This window comes from Ascaphus truei, chromosome 1, assembly GCF_040206685.1.
Source record: "Ascaphus truei isolate aAscTru1 chromosome 1, aAscTru1.hap1, whole genome shotgun sequence".
In the NCBI taxonomy this organism is placed as follows: domain Eukaryota; kingdom Metazoa; phylum Chordata; class Amphibia; order Anura; family Ascaphidae; genus Ascaphus; species Ascaphus truei.
This window is the reverse complement of record NC_134483.1, coordinates 348,428,755-348,453,867: the sequence shown is the minus strand read 5'-3', so window position 1 is coordinate 348,453,867 and position 25,113 is coordinate 348,428,755. Positions and strand designations below refer to the sequence as shown.

Below are 25,113 nucleotides of genomic sequence, written 5' to 3'. Positions count from 1 at the left end.
TCTCCCTATTCCCCCCTCACTCCCCCCCCCCCCCACTCGTCCCCCCGCTTTTCCCATCTCCTACAACACCCCTTAATTTGTTGTTTAGACAATTGTTTAGGTAGAATACAGTATGTATGGTGTATAGGCCATAGATTATTTTTGGTACTGTTTGAAGTGGTGTGTGAGTGATCTTGGCATAAATAGCATCTGAACGTGTTAGTTTAAATGAGGTTATGTACATTTTTAATTATCTATTTAACTGTGATAATGCATTCTATTGTAACATGGCTTATGCTTTATCATTTTAGTCTTATGCAGAACTATCCACATTTACATTAAATTGCCTGTGAATATTAATTAACCTTATCCTACTTTGGTCTTGCCAGATTCCTTATGCACAGAATCATATGTGTTCCCCCTATCTGCCTCCACAAGTCTGTCCATAATGTTGGACAGAGAGGATGAACCAATTGAGGAAGATGAGTCGTGTAAGGATCCAAGCATGGAAGCAATACAAGCAGACAAATTCCCTTTTGAACAAGATCCACAGATTGCTTCCATTCGTCAGGTCAAAAAGTGTTTTTTTGGCGAACCAAAAAATCCTTGACCAGGAACAGCTAGAATTGAAAAGAAAAGTCACTAAAGACATAAACCACATGAAAAATCTAATGGAAACACAAATGACAGCACTAAAATCGATTGATGTAAGTCTAAACAAAATTAACAAGCCTATCGCGACATGGACAATCTGGGAGAAGTGGAGCAAATCCAAGCAGGGAGCAAGACACTCTATTTTCAGATACTGTAGCAGAACTGGGCCTGTGCAAAACAAGGCAAGTAGATTCTGCACAATAAGGCAAACGTGTGTTGTAGCACCACCACCACCACGTGCTGTAGTGACACCAATAATTCCAATAGCACCAATAATGGCTGCTGGCACAGGAACAGTTGTTCCATCAGCAGGAGCCACAAGACACATTGGTTTTACGAGACCCATCGAGGACGTCCACAAAAAAAATCAATACATATTTGATTCTACATTTTTTGTTGCAATTATTTGTGTTTACATGCAGATAAAACATGATTTCTGTTGGTCTTTTCTTCCATGTAGTAACAAAAGAATGGCGAGGGTGTATATTACCTTTTACTGTACCAACAAGTTGTTGATATGTTCCAACCTTTCGAATCTTCCAGGGTCCTTGATCGGGTGAGGCAGAAATACAGAAACACAGTTTGATATACAGTGTGTGTAAGAGGGATATCTGGTTACACTAGATGTAGACAGGAAGTGTGAGATAAGTTGAGGTACAAACAGGTAGCCTGGTGTGAAAGTTTACAGTAGAAATATACCGTAGAATGCTATATTCTTTTGAAATGCAAAAGCACCCTAGACATTATGGAGATGATAGAGGAATGTATGGGGCAATCAAATTAAAAGCACTATAATTATTTTATGTCTGTGATCTACAGTATATAAAGAATGTTGTTAGGAAATAGCGTAAAAGTACATATTCACACATATATACATATATACAGTATGCTGCACATATACACCATATATACACAGATATACATATAGACATATACGTATAGGTGGAATCTTTCCTTATGGCCCAGCGTCCGTGGGAGATTCTAGAGCACATTCCAAAAATCGGGGACACTCTGTGGGACAGTCCATAGCAGACTGCAATGGCCCATCAGATTAACACAGTGGGGGTCTCTGTGTCTGACTGGGACTCGCGCTGTGTGAATCCTAAGAGGCTTCTCCTGGCTGTTAGAAACGCATTAAGAGTGAGACTGAATCATTCCCTCTCCCTGCACGCCTCTAACAGGCGACAGCTGTTCATTTTTTAATGTAAATTTAAATGTAGCAGGGGTCTCTGGAGCTGACTTACATTCATTTCATGTCCGGGGACCTCCTGCTTCCTGAGTTACAGGGTGTGCCGGTATCCCTGCCATGTTTAAATTCTCCAGCGTCACGGCCCAAGTGACCAGGAGCTTTAAACAAATCAGTGGGATACCCACACAACCTACCGGGGCCAGTAACTTGGGAAGCAGGGGATTTCCGGACCTGAAATTAATGCTACAATAATAAATATTAAAATATAATAAAAGCAGCTTCATTACCATAGCAGATAGCCACTAAGGCAATGAAGGGGTTAAGCCAGAGTAACTGGTTTATTGGGGGTAGAAGGGGTTGTTAAAGTGGGTAGTTTCCATAGGGTGGGTGGTTAGGCCTACTGGCAGGTTGTGGGAGGGGTTAACCCTTCATTATTATTGGTGCTTGTTTTTTATTTGTAACTTTCCCATTCATTGCCATAGTGGCAAACCATGGCCATATTATGGACATAGTGTACCATTGTGCCAATCAATTGGTTTACTGGCATTTTTTTTAAATTGAAATGTAATGTATTTTATTTGGTACTTGTATTTTTATTTATAGCTTGCCCATTCATTGCTATTGTGGCAAACCATGCCCATATTGTGATAATCAATGGGTAGAAGAGGTGGGGTAGTTGCCCTTGGGAGGGTTGTTAGGCCTACCGGGTGGGTAGCGAGATGAGGTTAATCCCTTAATCACCATAGTGGTTAATAACCGCTTAGATTATTAAGGGGTTAGTGGCCAGTATTTAGTTTTTTTATTTTACTGTGGGTGTCCACTGAAGAAGAGGAAGATGTGGGGGGCGAGGATGGCCTTCATTTTGGCAGGGGTAAGTACAACTTTAATTACTATATGCTGCCTGGGTAATGTTTTGCTGTAATGTCATCTGCCGTAGAGCAGGTGCTGGAGAACCGTGTGCAAAGCGTTGACAGCCTGCAGTGCAGTACTTAGCAGGCGGTAATGGCCCATGGGGATTAACACAATTGGGTTCCCTGCGTCTGAATGGGGCTTGTGCTGTGTGAATCCTACCAGGCTGCACCTGTCTGTAGGAGACGCACAGTTAGAGTGATACAGAATCAGTCACTCTACCTGTGCGACTCTAAGAGGCGATCACACCGTTTTAATTTTATATTAATAACACAGTATTGAAGCAGAGGGTCTTCGGAGCTGAACCGCATTAATTTCAGCCTCGGGGACCCCTTGATTCCAGAGTTAAAGGCCACAGTATGGGTTGCTGGCATCTCCATCATGTTTAAATTCTCATGCGTCACGGCCCACATGACCAGGGACATTTAAACAATGCCCATGTACCCCCAATAAACATTACAATGCAAAGTGTTAAAAGTATTATAAGTGTTAAAAGGAGTGCTAGTGGGCGTGACTAAATGTATACAACAAAAAACAGGCTTAAGACGCTAAGGGCCTCATGCAGTAAGCGTTGATAAGGGAAATATGGCCATGTTATAGCCAAAATTGGGTTTGAGATTCAGTAAGCGCCGATAAGTGCTTCATATCGCCAGGTTTCGGAGCCGATAATTTGGTTATGGCCAGTCGCCTGCCGATAAGCCTGTTTTCGACACTGATCGCCACTTTTTTAAATCGGCTGGATTCAACAAAAAAAAACAGCTTATCGGGGCTGATCGGCACTACGAAATTGAGATGTTATGGCCGATTTCTCCCGCCAACTAAAGTTGGCATTTTGGACGGGAGAACGATCGCTAAGGCTGCCGGAACGGCACTTAGAAAAAAAAAATCTTCTGTACATCAATGGAAGTCAATGGAGCGGGGACGTATAACAGTATAGTACTGTTTACGTTTCATTGCTCACAATACAAGGGGGATTTGCATTACAGTGTGGGGGCATTCCCTGCATTGTGTCACAGCTGACGTGTCTTATTTGCATAACATTCGACTTTTACATGTTTTCAGCATTTGCGGGTCACATTACTCATCATGTGATGATGTGGCAAGGGAAAATACTATACTACACTCTTAAAGGAGAACCTCACATCATATCACACATTTTACTCAACTCAGCGACAATTATTTACATGATGTCACACGTCACACATGTCACACATACACAGTATATTCATCTTCCTTTACATTACACAATGCTTGTAATGTGACACGCATCTTTAAACGTTCATGTACATCTGTATTCTCATGTTTACATATACTTTTGGGTCCTCCCTATTTTCATGACGTCACTTATTGGACGCTCAATCACATTGCATGTTTACATTGTAACCGTTGCATTACAAGCACTTCAACCTAACTTATACACACATGTACAGTAATTCATCATTGGGACACCTTGTAAACTCATTCTATACCAACTATCCTCCTTACACAAATGCATGCATATGCACACGACTATTCATTGTTGCCAACATGTCACAATAACATGGATAATTACACATGTTACACAAAACTTTTCCCACGTCAATCTCAGCCTTTTTGTCTCATTACATGACTGACTCTTGCGTTCACAAGTGTTACATGCATTGCACATGCAACTATTTATTTGCAAGCAATCTTTGTACAAAGCTTCACGTCACATCATTGCCAAATATCATCATTCCCTGCAGAATACACACAACAAATACTTAGAACAACAAGTGCACACAGCTTGCCACAGAAGTACTTTATTATGTTAATGTAACACCTTGCATTTTACTATGTCACCTGACATCATCACATACCTATTTAAAGGACGCACATTACCTGCTCATTCACAGCTACTCATTTCAAAATGTTGCGAATGTTTAGGAGACGCAGGAACATTCTTTTCTATGACATGCTTGATGATCAAGAGAATCATATAGGGCAAGGTAGGGACACACCGAGGGACAGTGACAGTGACGCGGATACGACAGGGACAGGGAGAGGGACAGGCCGAGGGACAGGTAGAGGGACAGGAGATCAGAGGAGAAGACAGAGGAGACAACTTGTGCCTCGTCCGCGTCTGTACAGGGAGAGAACCCTGTTAGATGGGATGAGTGAGGAGGAGATTGTAAGTCGCTATCGTTTGAGTTCAGCAGCAATCTTAGCTCTTTATGAGGAGATAAGGGGGGATTTAGATTTTTTCACAGCCAGAGGTCGTGCAGTCCCTGGGCTTGTTAAAATGCTGTGCTCATTACATTATCTTGCTTCCGCGTCATACCAGACAACTGTGGGCATAGTGGGCGGGGTCTCGCAATCTACATTCTCGCGGGCCTTGACCCAGTTTCTCTATGCACTCAATAGACGCGCTAGGAATTATATTCATTTTCCTACAGAGGCGACAGAGTGGCTGGAAGTCAGGACTGGCTTTTATAATATAGCAGGGATACCATCTGTGCTGGGTGCAATCGATTGCACACATGTTGCTTTGATTGCACCTAGTCAGAGTGAGCATGTGTACCGCAATCGGAAGCACTACCATTCACTCAATGTACAGGTGGTATGTGATGCGACGATGAGGATAATGCATGTGGTACCCAAGTTCCCTGGTTCCAGTCACGATTCCTCTATCCTGAGGAACTCTTCAGTCTTCCATGCGTTCGAAGAGGGACATTTTGAACCTGGTTGGCTGCTGGGTGAGTACATATTTACATGTTCTAACACAAAACACATGTTGATTTAGGAATGTTGGCATTGTACAATTTGATCACTAATGTCAGCTTATGTGTGCTCCATTCATTATAGGTGACTCAGGATACGGAATTAGGCCGTGGCTCTTGACTCCGGTGCTAAACCCTCAAACTGAAGCAGAGGACAGGTACAATGCAGCCCATATATCTACAAGATCTGTTATAGAGAGGACATTTGGCCTACTCAAGACCAGGTTTAGGTGTCTGGACAGAACTGGTGGGGCTCTTCTATACAAGCCTCAAAAAGTGTCTGATATTATCCTTGCCTGTTGCATTTTGCACAATGTTGCACTCAGGCACAATGTACAGTCAGACCTAGCTGAGGCTTTGGTAGACGAGCATCCCACCCATGTAGCTGCTGAAAATGAACAAACAGCCAGTGGTGGCCAGACACGACAGAATCTCATCAATTCATTTTTTTCTTGTAAGTACAAACTCATATGTTCCTAGTACTACTTTTATAGTTTAATTATGTTATATTAACAATAATGTTTCTTTATATAACCTTCTGTTAGGACACAGATGAATATGGGTTGCACACCTTTCTTTTCTCTGCTGTGTGCACAAAGGGATGTGGCACCGGTATGTTATTGTTGCACAGGTTATATAATCCCTCTTCAATTGTACTTTAGTTGTGTGTATGTGAATACAACTTGGGTAACAAAGCAATAATATTTTAGCATTGTGTTATTCCTTATGCTAAGACAAAACACATATTATGCCCATAATCATTCATGCTTCTAGTATGCTTACATACAATGTTATTGGTGCAGTGTAACATGTACATCCAGATGATGTGTACACCAGGCTGATTTACATTTTGAATGTCATGAAATATACATGGTGTTGTACATTTAACACCAAATACACACTTTGCTGTGTTGTTTACGGTACTGAAGATGGCATGTCAATGTTTGCAATTTATATATTGTTCCTTTGCATTATAGGTATATCTCCAGTATGACTGATCATGGTATGTATATTTGCTGACATCTCTCATAAGATGTGGCTACCTCAATCTTCCTATAATTATTGGAACTAAAAACCCAACATATTGGTTTAAACACAAATGTTACATATATGTACTTTCTGTATCATGTATATGCATTTAGCTACTCTTGAGCTTTCATGTGCATTGTATTACAAAATGATTACTCACATTTCATCACATTTTATGTATGTTTCCTTATAATTTCCATTAATGTAATATAGAGGTGGTTGGAGAAAAGGGGATAACTGTACTTATTTGTTTACTTACGGGAGCACATTCATCACTAGCATAGACACACTTTTTAAGACAACTGTTTGTGTCTCTATCAATTGGTGTAGGATCCATGTATAACACCGACAAATGATAACACCAGCTTTATTATGGTAGCTTATATCATCATATTGACTATACTATGTATTTCTAAACGATTAATAAACACAGTAAACTATAGTTAGTTAGGTTAATGAAATATACACAGAAACGTACTTCATAACATGATGGTGATGTCATATTCAGAACATCATGCATTGGAGGGGACCATAACATCTGGCCAGTAACATTATTTGCTACAGTCCCAAACCATTTTATCTACATACCCATGTAACAAGAGATTTTAAAAATAAATGGCTACTTGGTTGTAAGTGTCCTTTACATTGGGAGAAGGAGTGGCTCACTGAGTAAAGACACACACTGGCACTGATAGTTTGAAGCAGGGGAGTCTGGTTCAATTCCCGGTGTGGGCTCCTTGTGACCTTGGCCAAGTCACTTTATCTCCCTGTGCCTCATGCGGCAAAAAAACATTTGTACGTTCCACGGGCCAGGGACCTCAGGCTGAAACATGTGTCTGTAAATCGCTGCGTACAACTAGCAGCCCTATACATGAACATGCTCATATTATTATTATTATTGTTACATAGTTTCGACAGTCATACGTTCCATTACATATTATAATACACAAATGTGTTAGCAGAGTGGGAATGGTTGTTATATATAAAACACACCATGTCATAAAATGTTAGTAGTCATTAAAGAACACTCAATAAAATATCATGAGGCACTCTTTTGCAACATCATTATGTTAATTAAGTGCTTATGCAATATAGGCATAAGGGTATCACATTTTTAATTGTTTGTTAATAAGCGCTGCAAGCAATATAAAATTAGTTCCATATGTAGTATAGTAGTCGGTGGCTCCTCCTCACAATCATCTCATATAAAGGTAGACTCTTCTGAAATCATACATTGATCCGATTGTATCTTCCCCGACATCTCTGAAATACAGCAAACACATGATGGTCAAAGATGGCACCTTACTAGATATGCATCCGTGACAACGCGTTACGCAGCTCTATATGATTGTGTAGATACACACGTCAGTCACTTATATGTTAGAAGTAAAACTGTTCATCAGTATGTAATGTTTCTTTAAATTTGTAGCAGGCATAACTATGTATAAGAAGTGAACGTTGCCTGTATACTGAAAGATGTGCGCGCACATCTTTGTGTGCGCACGCACTTCACGCTTGGCTCCACTAACTGTTAGCGCATGCGCAAAACAAAGCGTACGTTGTGCGTTCAATACATGTTGAAAATACCAGTAAACATAACATCTTTATTTCAAATACAATGAAGACGAAACTACATTCGTTCTAAACGAGTACATCTGTATTCTTTTTAAACAGACGTGTTTGAACAGAAAGCACGGCCGATAACACAATGCGCAAATGCAATACGTGTGACGTCATGTTAAGCCAGCGTGAAACGCACGCTAACACTCCTCCCACTCAATTAACATTCGGCTAACGCCCAGGGTACGCCTACAAACACTGAGCCGCACGCATCACACACTGCAGTTACCGTTACTATAACAAAACATGACAGCCAATAGGCTTTGAGGCGCGCACGTCGCTTGGGGGCGGGACTTACATCACTAATCCTTTTTAAGGACGCCTTGGCCCATGACAAGGGTCCCACGTCATACGTGGTGGACCCGGTTTTCAATGTTGTAGATGTTGCATGATAACAAAACAGGTATGTGTTAGAGTAATGGTAAAATGTTGCTAATATGTTTAAAGGGATAGGAAAGTACGTATATTTATTCCGTCAGCAATGTGTACTACTCTTTCAGGTCCTACTATATTGTATTAGGAAACAATTTGTTTGTGATCGCTACATGTTATGCAGTCTGCAATGTTACGCTGTATCCACGCATTGAAAGTGAAAATGGTGGTTACAAAAAAAAAAAAAATTTAAACGCAGAGTCAACGCATAACGATTGTTATATTTACCATTCTTCTAGAATTAACTCTTCGCCTGGCTGCAACTGGTCGCTCCAGAAATGCAAGCCATTTTCATCCACGCTTAACCCAACCGCTGAATCCAGTATGGCACATATCTCCTCCAGGATGCGCTCATAGGAATCGCCACTGCTTTCTTCAAATAATTGGTCGGGAGGTAGGTTCATTTCTTCCGGTTCCCATTCCAATGCAATTTCAGCTGAAAGGCTTGGTACATAATCATAGTACTTTTGTTCTTGTACAATGTGGGTTTCAGGAATGGAGGCTGCAGATATTGCAGCACGTATCGATTCAAACGGATCAGTAGTAGCGGATACATTGCTATTGCCATTAGGAATAAATATGCCTTTCACGACAATATAAGTGCCGTCTTTCAGGAGAAATTGTTTTTCCGGGGCAATCTTCCAGAAACCATATGTGTGTTGTAGCTTATCCTGGTCACGTTCAAAAAAGTCATTACTTGATAAAGTGAATCTTATTGAGGAATTAAAATTCCGTGCATGCTTACGGTCTTGGTAATAAGGATATTTTGCTCGAATGAAATCATCGATTTGGCGTGTGCTTGCTTTCTGTCCGCGACTGTTCAAGATGGCTTCACAGATCATGTACTTATACACTAAAAGGGGATTAATATTGTTAACGAATTCATCAGCCATGTCTGAGTAGCACAAAAGCTGTGTGCAGGTCTGTGTTATTTGCTCATCAAAATGAATGTGCTGAATGGCTAACAAACTCCTGTTTTTCCTTGTCAAGGTCAACAAAAGTAACTACTTTGACTCCTTATTTCAAACGCCAATTGGATTTGGTTGTCTAATTGGGTTAACAGTTGTGGTTCGTGATATGGGACTGTGGGAGAAACATTTCTCCTTCTTTTATCTCGTTTGTGAAAAACATCCCTAGACTGTGAATGCGTTCACATAGTGTTTTTTTGAAAACTAACAAAGACCAGTGTGTGAAAATATTTCTTAGCCAGGCATATCAGTAAAAACACACCTGCAAAAAGAAATGTTTTTTCCCCGCTTACATTTCTGTGTGTATGTGAAAGTCTGGTTAACTCCCTGTCTGCATGAGTTTAAATACGTGTGTATATATATATATATATATATATATATATATATATATATATATATATATATATATATATATATATATATAAATATATAAATATATCTCTTATAAAAATATATATATATTTATATATAATATTTTATTTTTTTTTATATTGCAGGAGTACACACAACATTGATGGCATTAAGTATACCTTGTATGAAACCTATTTAAATGGTGAGAAACATGATTGAATTAAGTAATAAACATTTGTTTAAGCACAATACTGTTAGAGTCTCATACTTAGGATATTTCTCAAACATTAGGACTGTATTATTAAAATAGTGTTTTCACAAGGAAGCATGAAGTGTATTAGTTTGTGTATACCAGTTTATATAGTACTATATATATATATATATATATATATATATATATATATATATATATATATACACATATATATATATATATATATATATACACATATATATACACATATATACATATATATATATATACACATATATACATATATATATACACATATATACATATATATATACACATATATACATATATATATACACATATATACATATATATATACACATATATACATATATATATACACATATATACATATATATATACACATATATACATATATATATACACATATATACATATATATATACACATATACATATATATATATACACACTCTCACACTCACACTCACACTCACTCAGTGTGTGTGTGTGTGTGTGTGTGTGTGTATATATATTATTATACATTCTGAGATGTTATAGAAACGAACACACAACTGATTAAAGGACAAAATTACAATGGCCAAGCAAGGCAAAGGTAAGTAATAATTTACACATAATCCTGCTGTACACGTACAAGAAAGATGTTTGCACTTACTTAGGTGTTTTAATAATTGCATGTGACTAATATGCATATGCAATTCTTACATCAATTAACACACCCAAATGCAATGTTTTGCTGCAAAGTCAATGGCAGCTTCTCTAAACTTAGCAACTGGCTCCTGGTGGACCATTACTGAACAGACGATTACAACATAAATATTTATAACACAATTAATTATGAGTGTTAACATTTCCAAAACTTCACGTGTACAAGAACATAGTTGAAAGTTTGGAAACAACACAGTCTTCAGCATACATACAATAGTAATTAGATAATCTGAAGTCAACAAAACAAGGCCAAAGACATATTTTCTGAATTATAACATTTATTTTTTTTGTTCCTTTTGCGAGCGAGTAACAGGCCTGCTTGTTGTCTCTTGAATTTTCCTTTTTCTTTTGCCACCAACTTTAGGCACAACAGAGCCACTTTGAGTGGCCTCTGGCACTTCACGGGCAGGGCTTGTGGCCAGTGACTGTTCACCTACGGGGCTTGTGGCCAGTGACTCACCTACAGGGCTTGTGGCCAGTGACTCACCTACAGGGCTTTTGGGCAGTGATTCACCTACAGGGCTTTTGGGCAGTGATTCACCTACAGGGCTTTTGGGCAGCGATTCACCTACAGGGCTTTTGGGCAGCGATTCACCTACAGGGCTTTTGGGCAGCGACTCACCTACAGGGCTTTTGGGTAGTGACTGTTCACGGACAGGGCTTGTGCCCAGTGACACATGTGAGCAAGTTGGTAGACACTGCACAAGTGATGGTTGGTCTGTTTCATGTGTGTCTTGTTTTGTTTTTGTCGCCTCCTTTGTAGGTGTCTGCTGCTGAATTTGTACAGATGGCAGCGGTAGGATGTCATCAGGAACCTGCACAGCAATGTCTGCTACTTGACCGGTAACATTTGGGCCTGGTGAATGAATATCAGATGAATGTGGTGAAAACTGACCTGCATGAACAGATCCTGGCTGGGAGGTGTTGAATTGTGGTACATTAGTCATTCTCCAGTAATTAGCTTGTGTTTGCTGAACAACTAATGCTTCGAATGAGGTGTTGATTTTTTGCAACTGTTTAGGCACTTCAATGAAGACTCTGTGGAGATGTGCCAATTGTGATACTGTTTCTTCCTGCAGTCCAATCATCCTTTCCAGCACTGTCATCATGTCTGAATGGCGACAATTTTCTGCGTCCACTATTTTTCCCTCTGAAGCTACAATTGCATCGTATGTGGAAGTTGATGGACGATTTGGCGGTACAACAGTTTCTATTGGCACCTCTTCATGGTCACATGATTGTATTTCAGTCTCTTCTGTGGCGTCATCCTCATCATACTCATCATCCTCATCACCATGATGTTCTAAAAAGAAATGTACACATTATTAAATGGCATGTTAATGTATGCTGTGTTACTATGTAATTGTACTGTGTCCTAAGTAACACCTAACATGTTAGCATACGTTTTATAACCTCATTAAAAACTACCTTGACTTACGAATAATGTTTGGACTCAGTATGAAATATGAATGAATGAAAAGTTGCTCTAAACTCAGAAGTCCTACATGATAATTAACATCACTAACACAATACATGTTGCCTTACACTTAATTTTCACTGACACTAAGTAATCCTATTTAAAGAAGATGTGCAAAACAAATAATGCACATGACAACATAACATATAGAAGAGCACATATTATATGGCCAGCAAATGATACACTCACCTTCTAGTAGTGTTGAGCTGGCTGACCCAGGTGAAGACACTTGTTCCATCTCAGGTGACACATGTCCTCCAGGGGCAACTATATATAACAATAACATAAGTTTTACATTTACATGTGTAAATATTGAACAAACACTTATTGTATGTTCTGTATTTATGATTAACTAACAACATCAGTTCCTTAACCGAAAATGTGTGTGAAAGTGAACATAAATAGTTGTAATAACACTGTACATGCCTGTGTACTTAGAATTTTTGAGTTCCCTAACATACAACATACTATGTTTCTGCAGTAATGCGTGAGGATAAATAGATTAAATGAGTACATAAAAATCATATGTTGTGTAGTGATATCAGTATCATAATGTACATAACTATCATGAGATGACCATTCACAATGGTTATCATGAAGGTGGTCATATTGCAAAAAGTGTTGTTTTTGGTAGAGGATATGTGTGGTACATTAATCGAAGATGTGGCACACCTGAATGTGGCTGTGACTCAACAAGACAACACATGCAGTGTGTGATAATGGGTCTTTCATAGTAGTTCAACTATAGATATGAGTGAACTAATGTGTGACGTACGCTTTGATAAGTAATGAGTTGTTGGGGCATTTAGTAGCTAGAGTTAAGCTTTCAAATGAGTGTGATTAACTTCAGTTGTGCTATTCAGGTTGTAAGAAAGGTATTCCCTTCCCCAAAAAGCCTAATCAGCCACACCTTTCAATGACTTGAAACAGGTGCAAATGGTCTGAACTAAGTTGACCGTGAAATGAGGCTGTAATTAGTGTGTGTGCTGAACCCCACCCCCTCTGTTGAAGTGTATGCTGTGATGAGATATTAATTGCAGCTGCTTTAACACAATGGTAGATGAGCTAAGTAGTCATCTGCAGTGTTTAAGTTATGAAAACAATGACATAACATATGATACGTGTGCCTCATTATGCTGTCTGTATATGACATAAAGCAAAAATGGACCTTTTCATAAGCAACTATAGATGTGTTAGTGCCAGTGATGTTTGTAGGCCGTTACATGCAATTTCTTTGATGCATGCTTAAAATAGGCAGTAATGTCATGTTTGTCGGAGTAAAATCAATAAAATACACAATAATATTCTACATATTTCTGTTCTGTACCTGTAGCTAGTAATAATTTCTGATTAACATGTGTTACACATGTGTACTACCCTGTTGTTCCCCATCTTCGCCCACCATCAATTGCTTCCACTGCAGCAATGCATTTTGGGAATTCACATGTAAATGAGCACGCAATGGCACGTGCTATATTAGTTACTGCTTTTAGTAGGACTACAACATATATGTCTATTTTGAGATATATATATACAGAATCAGACATATACATATATAGATGCAGGTATGCTTATATTGTGAAGACAGTATAAAAAGCAGTGTAAATATGCAAAATAACTGTAAGCAACGACACGCCTAGTACAGTAATATTTATCACCTGCTGGAAATTGTGACGGATAAATTCCAATGTCACGGTCACCAGCCAAGCCTTCCACGACGACGGTAAGTAATTTTGGCCGAAGCAGCTCCTCCAATGGAGTCAATATGAGACGTTGTGGTGTGGGCCCACCTCCAGTGCCAGTAGCATGCACGCGTTGGTCTTGTATTTTCTTTTTCAATTTGGACCTAATATCATCAAATCTTTTCCGACAATTATACTTGTCCCTGACACTATTCCCACAGGTATTGACACCAATGACTATTGTGTCCCACATTTCTTTTTTGCTTGCTGCACTTGTCCGCCCTTGAAAAACATATAAAAGATATGAGGTAAATGAATAATAATATAAGCACCAGTTTCCTACACTGCTAGCTGTTCCAAGAGATAGCAAACATGCTGTTTTATGTGTAATATGTGCAGCACATGAGCATTCACTACTAAACCTATACATGTAAGCAAGGTTGCATTCATATTGTATGCAGTTCTGGCAAATTGACCGCCTGTGTTTATTTGTCCTTGTAAGGCATGATAAAAAGCTGTGTTTCCACACTAATGAACATAGAAAGATATTGTGTACCCATATTTGCATATGAACAAAACTCAGATGACCTAGGATCACATGTATTTGAATAATAAATGTAAAGTTACACTTACCTACTAAATGTCCATAGAGACTGTCATAGTGCTCCAGAATGCCAGTGACAAGAGCCCTATTTTCCTGGTCATTGAAGCGAGGATTACGTGGCTTCTCCACACGTTTTTTCCGAGCAGGTTTAGGGTCAGAGCTTGGCTGGTGCTGACTGGACTCTCCTTCTTCCAATGGAAGAGCCTCCAAAAGCTGGCCACCAGCAAGCACGCCACCACCAGACACCCCATCAGCAACTGCGCCACCAGCAGCACTCCCAGCACCAGCACTCCCACTCCTAGCACCAGCACTCACACTCCTAGCACCAGCACTCACACTCCTAGCACCAGCACTCACACTCCTAGCACCAGCACTCACACTCCTAGCACCAGCACTCCCACTCCCAGCAACAGCACTCCCACTCCCAGCAACAGCACTCCCACTCCCAGCAACAGCACTCCCACTCCCAGCAACAGCACTCCCATTCCCAGCAACAGCACTCCCACTCCCAGCAACAGCACTCCCACTCCCAGCAACAGCACTCCCACTCCCAGCAACAGCACTCCCACTCCCAGCAACACCACTCGGTGCACCAGCAACATCACTCCCCTGAACAGTACGTTCACTCCGACGCGTACTCCCACGAGTAGCACTCCCACTCCCACCAGCATCACTCTTCCCACGCTTTGCGGGCATACTTCCAGCACTCACAAAAAACAGACAATAAATGTACAGGCAATCACACGACCCACTTCCACATATAAAACAAGACAAAGATGTAAACAAAACAACAAAGGACAAAGCTCACCCAATACACAACAAGTCTCTCAGTCAATATGCAAATCTTCAATCGTCCAGCTCTGTGCGTCTCTCTCTCTCTCTCACTCCCAACAACACAGAGAATGATTAGCAGTACACGTTGCCTTTAAATATGGCGCGCAATCAAAAACATGCTTGTTTCGCCTGATTCAGCAAGATTTGTGATTGTGCAACCTAACAGCACCCCGCCACGCACGCCGATACACCTGTGTGTGATCGGCTCATCATCGTGAGAGTGGGCGGATTTGTTTTCTGGTTGATTTTGAATGTATTCGGCACTTACTGCATACGGAGAGGGAAAAACGCCAATAACATGACTAATCGATAAGCTTGCCGATTTCACATAATCGTCGCTTACTGCATGAGGCCCTAAGGGTTGAACTAAATGGCCATTTTTCAAGAGAATACATAGGTATTGCACTGTGTATTTTTGGCATATTGGAAGTAGCTTTGGGCATCTTTGTTTGTTTTTTGTTGTGACAAACGCCCACACACACACACACACACACACACACACACACACACACACACACACACACACACACACACACACACACACACACACACACACACACACACACACACACACACACACACACATATATATATCATATAAAAATATTACTTGTGAGCACATTCACATGTCTTAGACAGGTGTGCAACTCTAACCTTAATCATTATCACCTAACATACAGCGCTTCCACTGCAGCAAGGGATTCTGGGAAATGACATGCAAATGAGCACACAGTGCCACCTTTTGTCTCAAGTCCACATTACATAGTTAAACCCTTACGCCAATGCATGCTGCTTTCAACACTGCTTTTAAACATAACCTGGAATTTCACTTTGTTTCCATAATGCTGCAATCTCGCACCGCACGGCTGTAGCAAAATGTGCTATTAGTTTAAGAGTTGCTTTTGAGAAGCCCTGTCGTGCTCTTCCCAAAAGGAAGAGACCGGGGTCAAATGGGATGTCGAGGCCTAAAAGCCTCTGAAGCCAATTAATGATTTTTTTCCATAATGGAATCAGCCGGGGGCAGGACCACAGCATATGTAGCAGATCAGCGGGTTCTCCACACTGTCTAGGACAGAGTGGAGAACTACCGTTTACAAATTTGGATAGTCTAAGCCGGGTGAGGTACCACCTCATTAGGACCTTATATGCGTTCTCCTTTAATGTTGTGCAAATCGAGCTCTTAGCAGCTGCTGTTGCTATTTGGGTCCACTCGTCTAAATCTAGGGTCTCCCCTAAGTCCGTTTCCCATTTCTAGCTTGTGGGTGACTTTAATTCCAGAACCGATCACTTCTCTATACATCTGCGATGTGAGTCCCTTCGTGTTAGTCTCATTCAGACAGAGCTTTTCGAATGTTGTCAAAGGTGGGTATGGGGTTGAACTATTGTAGAAGGCTCTGATCTGGAGGTATCTATAAAATTCTGAATGTGGGATATTTTTCTCTTCTCTAATTTGTGCAAATGATATGAGTTTGTTGTCTACCACCAGATCTTGTAATCTCATAATATTATGCTGTTTCCAGATTTGAAAGTTAGCGCTAGGCATACCCGGAGCAAAGTGTGGGTTACCCCATAGGGGTGTCATCAGGGGTTTTTTGGACGTAAGTCCGCATCTAAATTTGGTAACATCCCAGATTGCTAATGAATTGGTCATTGAGGATAGCGGCTGCTGTATAGCGGATTTTCTTGCTATTTTTGGGGTCCATAATAGGTTGCTTAGTTCCAATGGGGAACAAGCTTTGCTTTCCAATGCTACCCAACGCTTCAAATCAAGGTGTGTTTGCCATTGGGAGAGTTGACATAATTGGGCCGCTCGATAGTATGAAATCAAGCAAGGTACTGCTAAGCCCCCTTCTGTTGGGTGTTTCAGTAGGGTCTGTTTAGTAATTCTAGGTTTTTTGCCCCCCCATATAAAAATAAAAATGGCGGATTGTGGTTCTCTAATTTCCTTCAAATTTAACGGCACTGGGAGGGTTTGGAATAAGTATATGATGCGTGGGAGAATATTCATTTTTATGCTATATATTTTTCCTATCCAGGAGATATTGAATTTCGCCCTCTTTCTTATATCCTCCTTCAGTGTTTTAATTAATTTGGGATAATTTGCTTTATAAATTGATTTATATTCACTAGTGACAAATACCCCTAGGTATTTGATCGCCTTAGGCTGCCAGCGAAAGTTGAAGTTTAAAGAGATTAGTTTTTCTTCTGGTTAGTTAATGACACTGGCGAAAATTTCCTAAAAGTCTGGACGCCTTGGCTGGCCCAGACAGACATCCCTGGGGTGGAGAGAGCCACCGTTTTGCTTTAATAGTAGTTAGATGCGTTCTCCGGTAATGGAGTAGCCCACCCAGCAGCAACAAATTAATCCAGACATCGGTCCCTGAAGCGTTGATCAGAACCGCGGCCTCCCACCCTTCCTCTCCCCCTCCCCACCCTCTTCCTCTTCCCCCCCACCTAATTTTACTTTATGATTATTTATTATTTAAGTTTATGTCATTGCTTATAACTCTGTTTTGATGACAATGTTTGTGTTCAGCTACCATACACAAGAGATATGAATAATGCATGTCGCAGTACTGGAGATAAGATGTATATATGCTGTATTTTCACAAAAATAAAAAATACAAGTTATAAAAAAAAAAAAAAACATAACCTGGGATGAGATGCAAAGCCAATAAACCCACTCACAGACAGACTGTTTCGACCTTGTGGGTCTCATCAGTGTGAGGTTGGTTATACTGCAGTGGAAGCGCTGTATGCTAGGTGATAATGGTTAAGGGCAGGGTTGCAGACCTGTCTAAGACATGTGAATGTGCTCACAAGTAATATTTTTATATGCTATACGTGGAAGGTTTTTAGTCACCTTTTCACCCACCATAACTTAAATAATGTGTGGTGAAGACCTACCTATGTCTCAAGTTGCAAAGCCAGTACAACCAACCCCAGTTGATATTGGATAAGAAGAAATGCACAATTACAAATAAAGAACATTTATTTTCACTTTCTTATACAGTAGCGACATATCTTATTGAACTAAATACCGGCGGCATGCCGGGATCTGCCCCAGCTGCCGCCAGTAATGCACGCGCGCCGCCGCGTTCCCCCACTCACCCCCCCTCCTCCATCGCGCGCAATTTAAACACGCTTCCGGACCCCTGTACCCCTTCTGCTCTGCCACTCTGCTTCCCCGAACCCCCGCTTACCTTAATGTCATCTCCAGGGGTGTCGGGGAAGCCTGGGGAAGCCGGGGAAGACGGGGAAGCCGGGCGCGCATGTGACTGTGACGTCACAGTGCGCCGCCACGCGCCGCGGCTACCCGCTTCCCAGCCACATACAGCCAGCGGCTTTTGCTCGAATAAGAGCTGCCGCTGCTGTAGTACTGAATATAGAAATGTCGAAGATGGCAGTGGTTGCAAACCAAACACAATAAGATTATGGTGGTGATTTTTGTTAAAATCCATCATAACCATATATATTGTGCTGAAATTGTTACAAAATAAATAACATTCAGCCATAGTGCAAAAATTCTATAAACTGTAGGTCGAAAGAGACATTTTATTATCAGGGACACTGAGGAAATCCCCACTGGAGAAAGGCTTCTCCTTTCGGAAGGGAGTTTTAATGGAACATACTGTAGTTTTAGCCATTTCATCATGTTTTTATGCCATAAAAACTAATATTCAGCACTGAAGAAAAACACCCTGAGTGCTGGGAGAGATAAAGGTAATTATTCATTTTACTGTGATTGTGGCAATTGTAGAGCTATCACATGTAAACTTTCATTGAAGTCAATAGGACTTTCAGCATAATAGTACCCAATTGGCATGGTCACTCTTTAATGAATAGCCCCTAATGTGTGTGACAGGTGACTAGAAAAGCAGAGTATACAGTAGTGACGTAAAACAGAAAATAGCAATATACTGTATAAGCAGTATGATTTTTGTTGATGGTTGAAATCATGTTTACTATACAATGAGGTTTCTACTACTAATAAGGCATCTCCATATTTAGTTGAAAATAACTTTTTGAATTATGTTGAGGTGACCTGTGCCTCTTACCCCAATTGTTACACAATACCATAGCAAATGTATAACATTGTTCGTTTGTTTGTGTACTGTACGTCATTCTACTGAAAAATTGTTCTTTTTTGAAGAATTAGGGCCTTATGCAGAGAGCATCGTTATTTCGAAGTTCGCCATTTTTTGTACAATTTCGCGCAGAAACCGGCAGAAAATGGCGAGTTCCGAAAAACGCGCCATTTTGTTTTTTCAATTGCTAAAACTCGCCTCGCGGCTGGCGAGAACCTCCATCTCGCCATTTTTAAAACTCTCCGAATGCAGAGAGGTGCGAACGGCATAAAGCGGCTGTTCGCGCCAAAAAATGCCGCGATTCTCGCATTTTTGCCGCGCCAGGAAAAGATGGCAAGATGGCGCTCGCCGCCTATAGTAAAGGGGAAAAAAAGGCGCGAATTTGTTTTTACACGTTTCTGAAGCGCGCATCTCGCCAATTTAAACTCGCCACATGCATCCATGTTAAACATAGCAGAATTCGCACTTTTCTGCATATGGAGAATAAAACTCTCCAAAAAAGCTACTTTTTATGAAATTCGCCAATTTTAAAATTCTATGCTCTCTGCATAAGGCCCATAATTCTTTGTGCTATTGTAAAGCATTTATATCCTTTTTTTTGCCTGCCTAGTAGCAAAGAAATTGCATGCTGTTACAGTAAATCTACATTTACCTATTTCAAAGAACTTCATACAGAGTAAATGATAAATTACACATTTTTATGTATACATTAAAAGCTAGAAACTGTGCAAAATGCATTCACAAATTATTAATAATTTTTTCCCAAATCCGATTTCCTGCTCTACATTTCTTAAGCCTCAAAGGGCTAATAATGTCACCAAATGACTTAGCTTTCAGCGCAATATCGTTCCAGTGAGCAAAATATGGTGTGCACGGCCTTATTTATAGTCTCAGCATTAAAAAAATATATGAATTTTAGCAAAGTGTGCAAATTAGCATGATACAATAAGTGCACATTGGTATACTGCTTGGCAAATTGATGACTCATCTCTAGTAGACACAATTCAATTCTGACTCCTCAATTACATTTTTGTGACTCAAAAAGTGTAAATTTTGTATGATTTGTAACCTCATGTGAAAGTTTTGCACATCGCTAGTATAGACAGATAAAGAATTTACAAAATCAAAATTATCTTCATTCATGTATTTTTTACATTGTCATTTAGAAATATGGAGATATTTCAATATTTGTGTAGCGGTGTACCCCCTGGCTACTATTCTACCCAATGGGCTGGCAATAAACCCTGGTATTCACAGGCTTCCAGTAGTTGGTATGGGGTTTTCCCCTTCACCTTTGGTACTGCACTTGAGTGACAGCAGGGGGTGGCACATCCTGTTGTACCTGGGACAACAGGGTGGCCGCCTTCTGGTTGTACTTAAGGGCAGGACCGCCCTAAATTTGGAGGTTGTTCCTTCCCCTGAGGAAGGACGTCACACGACTGGAAGCCTGAGATTGGGGCCTACCCATGTGCTTTTCCCTGCGGGGAGGAGTGAGTGTGATTATACCTCTGCCTCCGCAGGGAGGTGGGGAAGGGCTAGGACGGCTGCGGGTACCCTTTACCTGAAGTGACGGTCCAGGGACCATCTCCAGGTATAGCTGAGTGTAAACCGGCAGAAGACTGCTAAATAGCTGTGTATTACTGCAAGACTGTAGTAATAAACCGTTCCTGTTTGCAATATACCTCCGGCCTGGTGTGTGATCTAACTGGGGGGAGAGTTACAAGTTCTACCTTGGAAAATCGCCTCCATATTCCCTGGAGCCTACGGTAGATGGAGGCGCTGCACTGCTAAGTATTATCTGGGGTATAGACCCCAGAAGCCTGATCCTGTGTCCCACAGTCATCGCTGATGACTCAGCCCTCTTGTTGCCAGAAGGTATGCACCACCCTGTAATGGCCCCTATCTGCGATTGGGGGGGGGGGAAACACAGTTACATTTATTTTGGATGTTCTACAATACTTTATTATTTTTACTCATCATAATTGATTGATTGTGAGACTGTGTATCCATATTCATTATAGGTTTGTTTATGTATGCTAATAAATGTGTGCATTCTTAATCACAGTCTGCAATGTAAACTTTTTTGCTCCCTCTGCAAACCAGAATTCATACAGACTAATTATTATTTTTTAATCTTCAACAACCCTTTTTTATTCAAATGATTAATACATATACTATGGGCCAAATACTAGAAATCAAGAGAGATCTGAATTTTTGCCTTTGCTTTACATTAGTATGTTAAGTTACATGGCTCTTTACTAGTGTGATAGTTTCAAGTATATGAAGACTAAAATCAATAATGCAAGAGTGCAAGATTAATATTAGAAGAAGCTTTATGTTACAAATGTGCAAATCAACATGTTGATTGTTGTCGTACACATTGTTTTGTCTCCATTTTGTATGTTGATAATAGTTGATGCATCATACTTCAGTCTTCATTAATATAGATTTCAAATATGTGAGACAATTGAATTACAAATGTGAGCCGATTAAATAAAATAGAATAAAAATACCCTGAATTCATACATATAATAATGTTTCCCCCCTGGGGTAGCGATCAGGAACTTACATGCATACTCAGAGAAACATGAATCCTGCATCCTTCATCCTGATTTAAAATTATTATTCCTCTATGATCAACAAATTACAGGTTGCAGTTATTAAACCCTGTTTGATGACATTGTTACAATTCTACAGTTTTAAAGCAGCATCTTCACTTACCAATATATACTGTATAAACATTTCTATCTAACAGTAGTTCTCCCCACTGAGATAATGAATCAAGTCTATATTATGTTTGAAAGCTTTTTCATCACATGAACAAACAATAGGACACAAAGAAACATAATAGCACAAACTTACAAAACTATGGATGTGCAATGTGACACAGGACAGGATAAAAAAAAAATAACAAAGAAGATGCTGCACTCAAATAGCTCCACTAAGCAGTTACTGCATTTATTTGCTAGTTACTGATGATATAAAATACACATTGTTTCAGGTGGGTGGATGGGGTAGTTGAAGCCCTTCCTCTCAGTATAATTTACTCAAAGGCTATGATCGAGGTGCTGGGCCTGCACCTAAAAGGAGGCAAAACTTTGGTTTAATTTCCCACTCAGCTTGGATTCTACAGGATTTTGCCCTCTCACCCAAGATGCCATTGGTGTCAGTTGTTAAAGGGATAGGGAGACATGAAGGCAGAGCAGTGATAAGGCTTGCATAGAGAGACAGAGGCTAGCAATGAACTTGACACAGACTTAGAGAGACAAATGAAGTATACAATTCAATAATTTTATTTTATATGTATTATAAATACCATATTGTCCTGAATATACTACACGGTTCTTTTCCAAAAATTGCCCTGAGTACACCGGAGCGGCTGTGGCATCGATCGTTTACTCCTCAACTGTGAATTTCCAATCTGTTTTTTTTTTTTTTTTTTTACAATATTTTGTTGGTAAAACTGTAGGGGTTGTATTATTTGTGAAGTCGCACTATATTTGGGCCAATACATAACTACTTTACTTAGGTACAGATGTGGCCCGTTTGTTGTTCCGCTATGCCGCGCAGTTTCCTGAGCCGAGCCTGTGCCTTTTGCGATATTTGGACCAAAATTTCCACGAGTTATCTGCGATTTAACATGGGTTAACAGTGGCAGAATGCAGGCAGAAAATTAAATTTAGCGTCGTCCGCAATATCGTCCGGAAACTGAAGTTTTTGTGTCTTAAAAATCTAATTTGCTTGACCACACAGAACCGCTTGCTTTTAAAGGTTTTTAAAGGCTTCCCCGAGCCCTCCCCACCCACCATGGGTTATCCCTGCTTCAGCACAGGAGGCTCAACCTGTCCTTTCACTTATTCCTGTTCATATGTGCACGATCCAATATCACACAAATTTGTATATATATAGTATGTGTATGTATATATACAGTATGTACTATATGTATTTTTTATATTCATTGTGAGTGCGCGGGTTTACCCGAATAAACTCCATTTTATTCCACTACTGTATCTTGTTTTGCCTCTTGAATGACCCCTTAAATATCAAAGGTGTTAAAAGTGCTGGTTTCCCTCGACAGGCTTTTTTCTGGACAGTACTTTATGGACAGGACTACAGAGTTTATTTCATTTACTGGTAGAGGGTAAAATATGTGAGTGTATATGTATATAGCTATGTGTGTATATGAGTATACACACATGTAAGTGTGTACAGTACAGTATGTGTGTATATATATATATAAATATATATATATAATTTTTTATATGTATGTGCATGTGGTGTTTTACTGTACTTGCACCCCAAAAATCAGGTTGCTGGGTGCTTGCGTTCGCGAGTTAGCCTTTGTTATTGAAAAGCCAGGCCAGGGAAAGCGAAGTTCCCGCACTTCTCACATCAATTGACCCGCTTCCCACGGCAATAGACTTTCTGCCTTTCAAGTTACAAAGTTAACAAGGAACGGATTCATTTTATCGGTAAAACACTTGAGAATCTAACAGCAGCCACTTATCCACTTGACTTGTGGTTACGGGTCAAACCGATAGTAATGGATACCCATCTCACAGACAACCCTTTAAACTTTTGCCACACTTCTTCAATCAGCGCTAGCATTGGGCGCTCACTACTCCCTCTTGTGTCTGTGAAAGGGTTTAACAAGCAATGCATTTTGTCTTTTAACACAGCAGGCAGGGAATGGCCTGCAAATGGAGGGTAAAAATGGTTGGGACAGGGCAAACAAAGTAATGCATAGCAAACAAGTTTAATCCGCTCTATCCCAATGCGAGTCAGGATTAATCACAGCCGGGTATAACCTTTATTTTAGGCCTGATTAATCCTCTCCTCGCGACAGTAGAGGGTGACAGAGAGAAAGAGAGAAAGAGAGAGAGAGTGACAGAGAGAGTTAGAGAGAGAGAGAAAGGGTGAGAGGGTGTGAGAGAGAGAGGGTCAGAGCGAGAGAGAGAAAGGGTGAGAGGGGGTGAGAGAGAGTGTGACAGAGCTCAGAGAATCTCTCCTCTTCAAGTCCAATGTTAAGGCTAGGACATCCCTGCTTCAGCATGGTCTTGCTTCTTTCCTCTTCCTGGGATTAAAAACCCAGGCAGTCCCAGCAGACTCCACGACCACCATCCAGCAGGTCTATGGTACTATGCCAGATTTCCTTGCTGGGGAGAACTCTTCTCTATCCCACTTCTCTAGGAACAACAGTCTCTCTCAATAGCATCTCTATGTGTCTGCCTTAAAACACTTCCTTGTTCAATCAGCAGTTCAGTCTGCTCAATTAGTCTGTGGCTGCTGCTGGCTTCTCTAGGGAGATTAATTCTCTGTGCACTGGAAATTCCCATAGCTACCCTATTCCAGCACCTAGAGACAGTGATGGTATCACAGTTTTTATTAAAAAAACTTTATTTTCAAAAGAATAATAAAAAAAAATTTTAATACAAAAATACAAATAGTCTCTGTCTTCTTTCAGGTTAATTTTATTTTCCTCTGCCCAGCCTGTTCTTCAATGTTTTGCTCTGTAAAAGATAGAGACAATATTAAATATTGACCTGGACACCACCATGATCAAGATTACTAATCACTTTTGGGAATACATTTACTATTACACATTATTAAAACAGGA

The 25,113-nt window shown here is 40.2% G+C and overlaps 1 protein-coding gene and 1 long non-coding RNA gene across 2 annotated transcripts; one reads left to right on the top strand and one right to left on the bottom strand.

Moving 5' to 3' along the window:
* Window positions 1-8,794: 8,794 nt before the first annotated feature.
* LOC142470997 (uncharacterized) lies at window positions 8,795-11,862 on the top strand. Its single transcript, XR_012789359.1, has 3 exons — window positions 8,795-8,944; window positions 10,016-10,071; window positions 11,575-11,862. It is a non-coding gene; the product is annotated as an uncharacterized LOC142470997 (long non-coding RNA).
* LOC142470986 (uncharacterized) lies at window positions 11,065-12,551 on the bottom strand. The gene is made up of 2 exons (XM_075577791.1): window positions 12,478-12,551; window positions 11,065-12,114 (listed from the first exon to the last, which is right to left on the bottom strand). Exons 1-2 carry the CDS (start codon window positions 12,524-12,526, stop codon window positions 11,090-11,092), a joined length of 1,074 nt encoding a protein of 357 aa, XP_075433906.1. The 5' UTR covers window positions 12,527-12,551; the 3' UTR covers window positions 11,065-11,089.
* Between the last annotated feature and the right edge of the window lie 12,562 nt (window positions 12,552-25,113).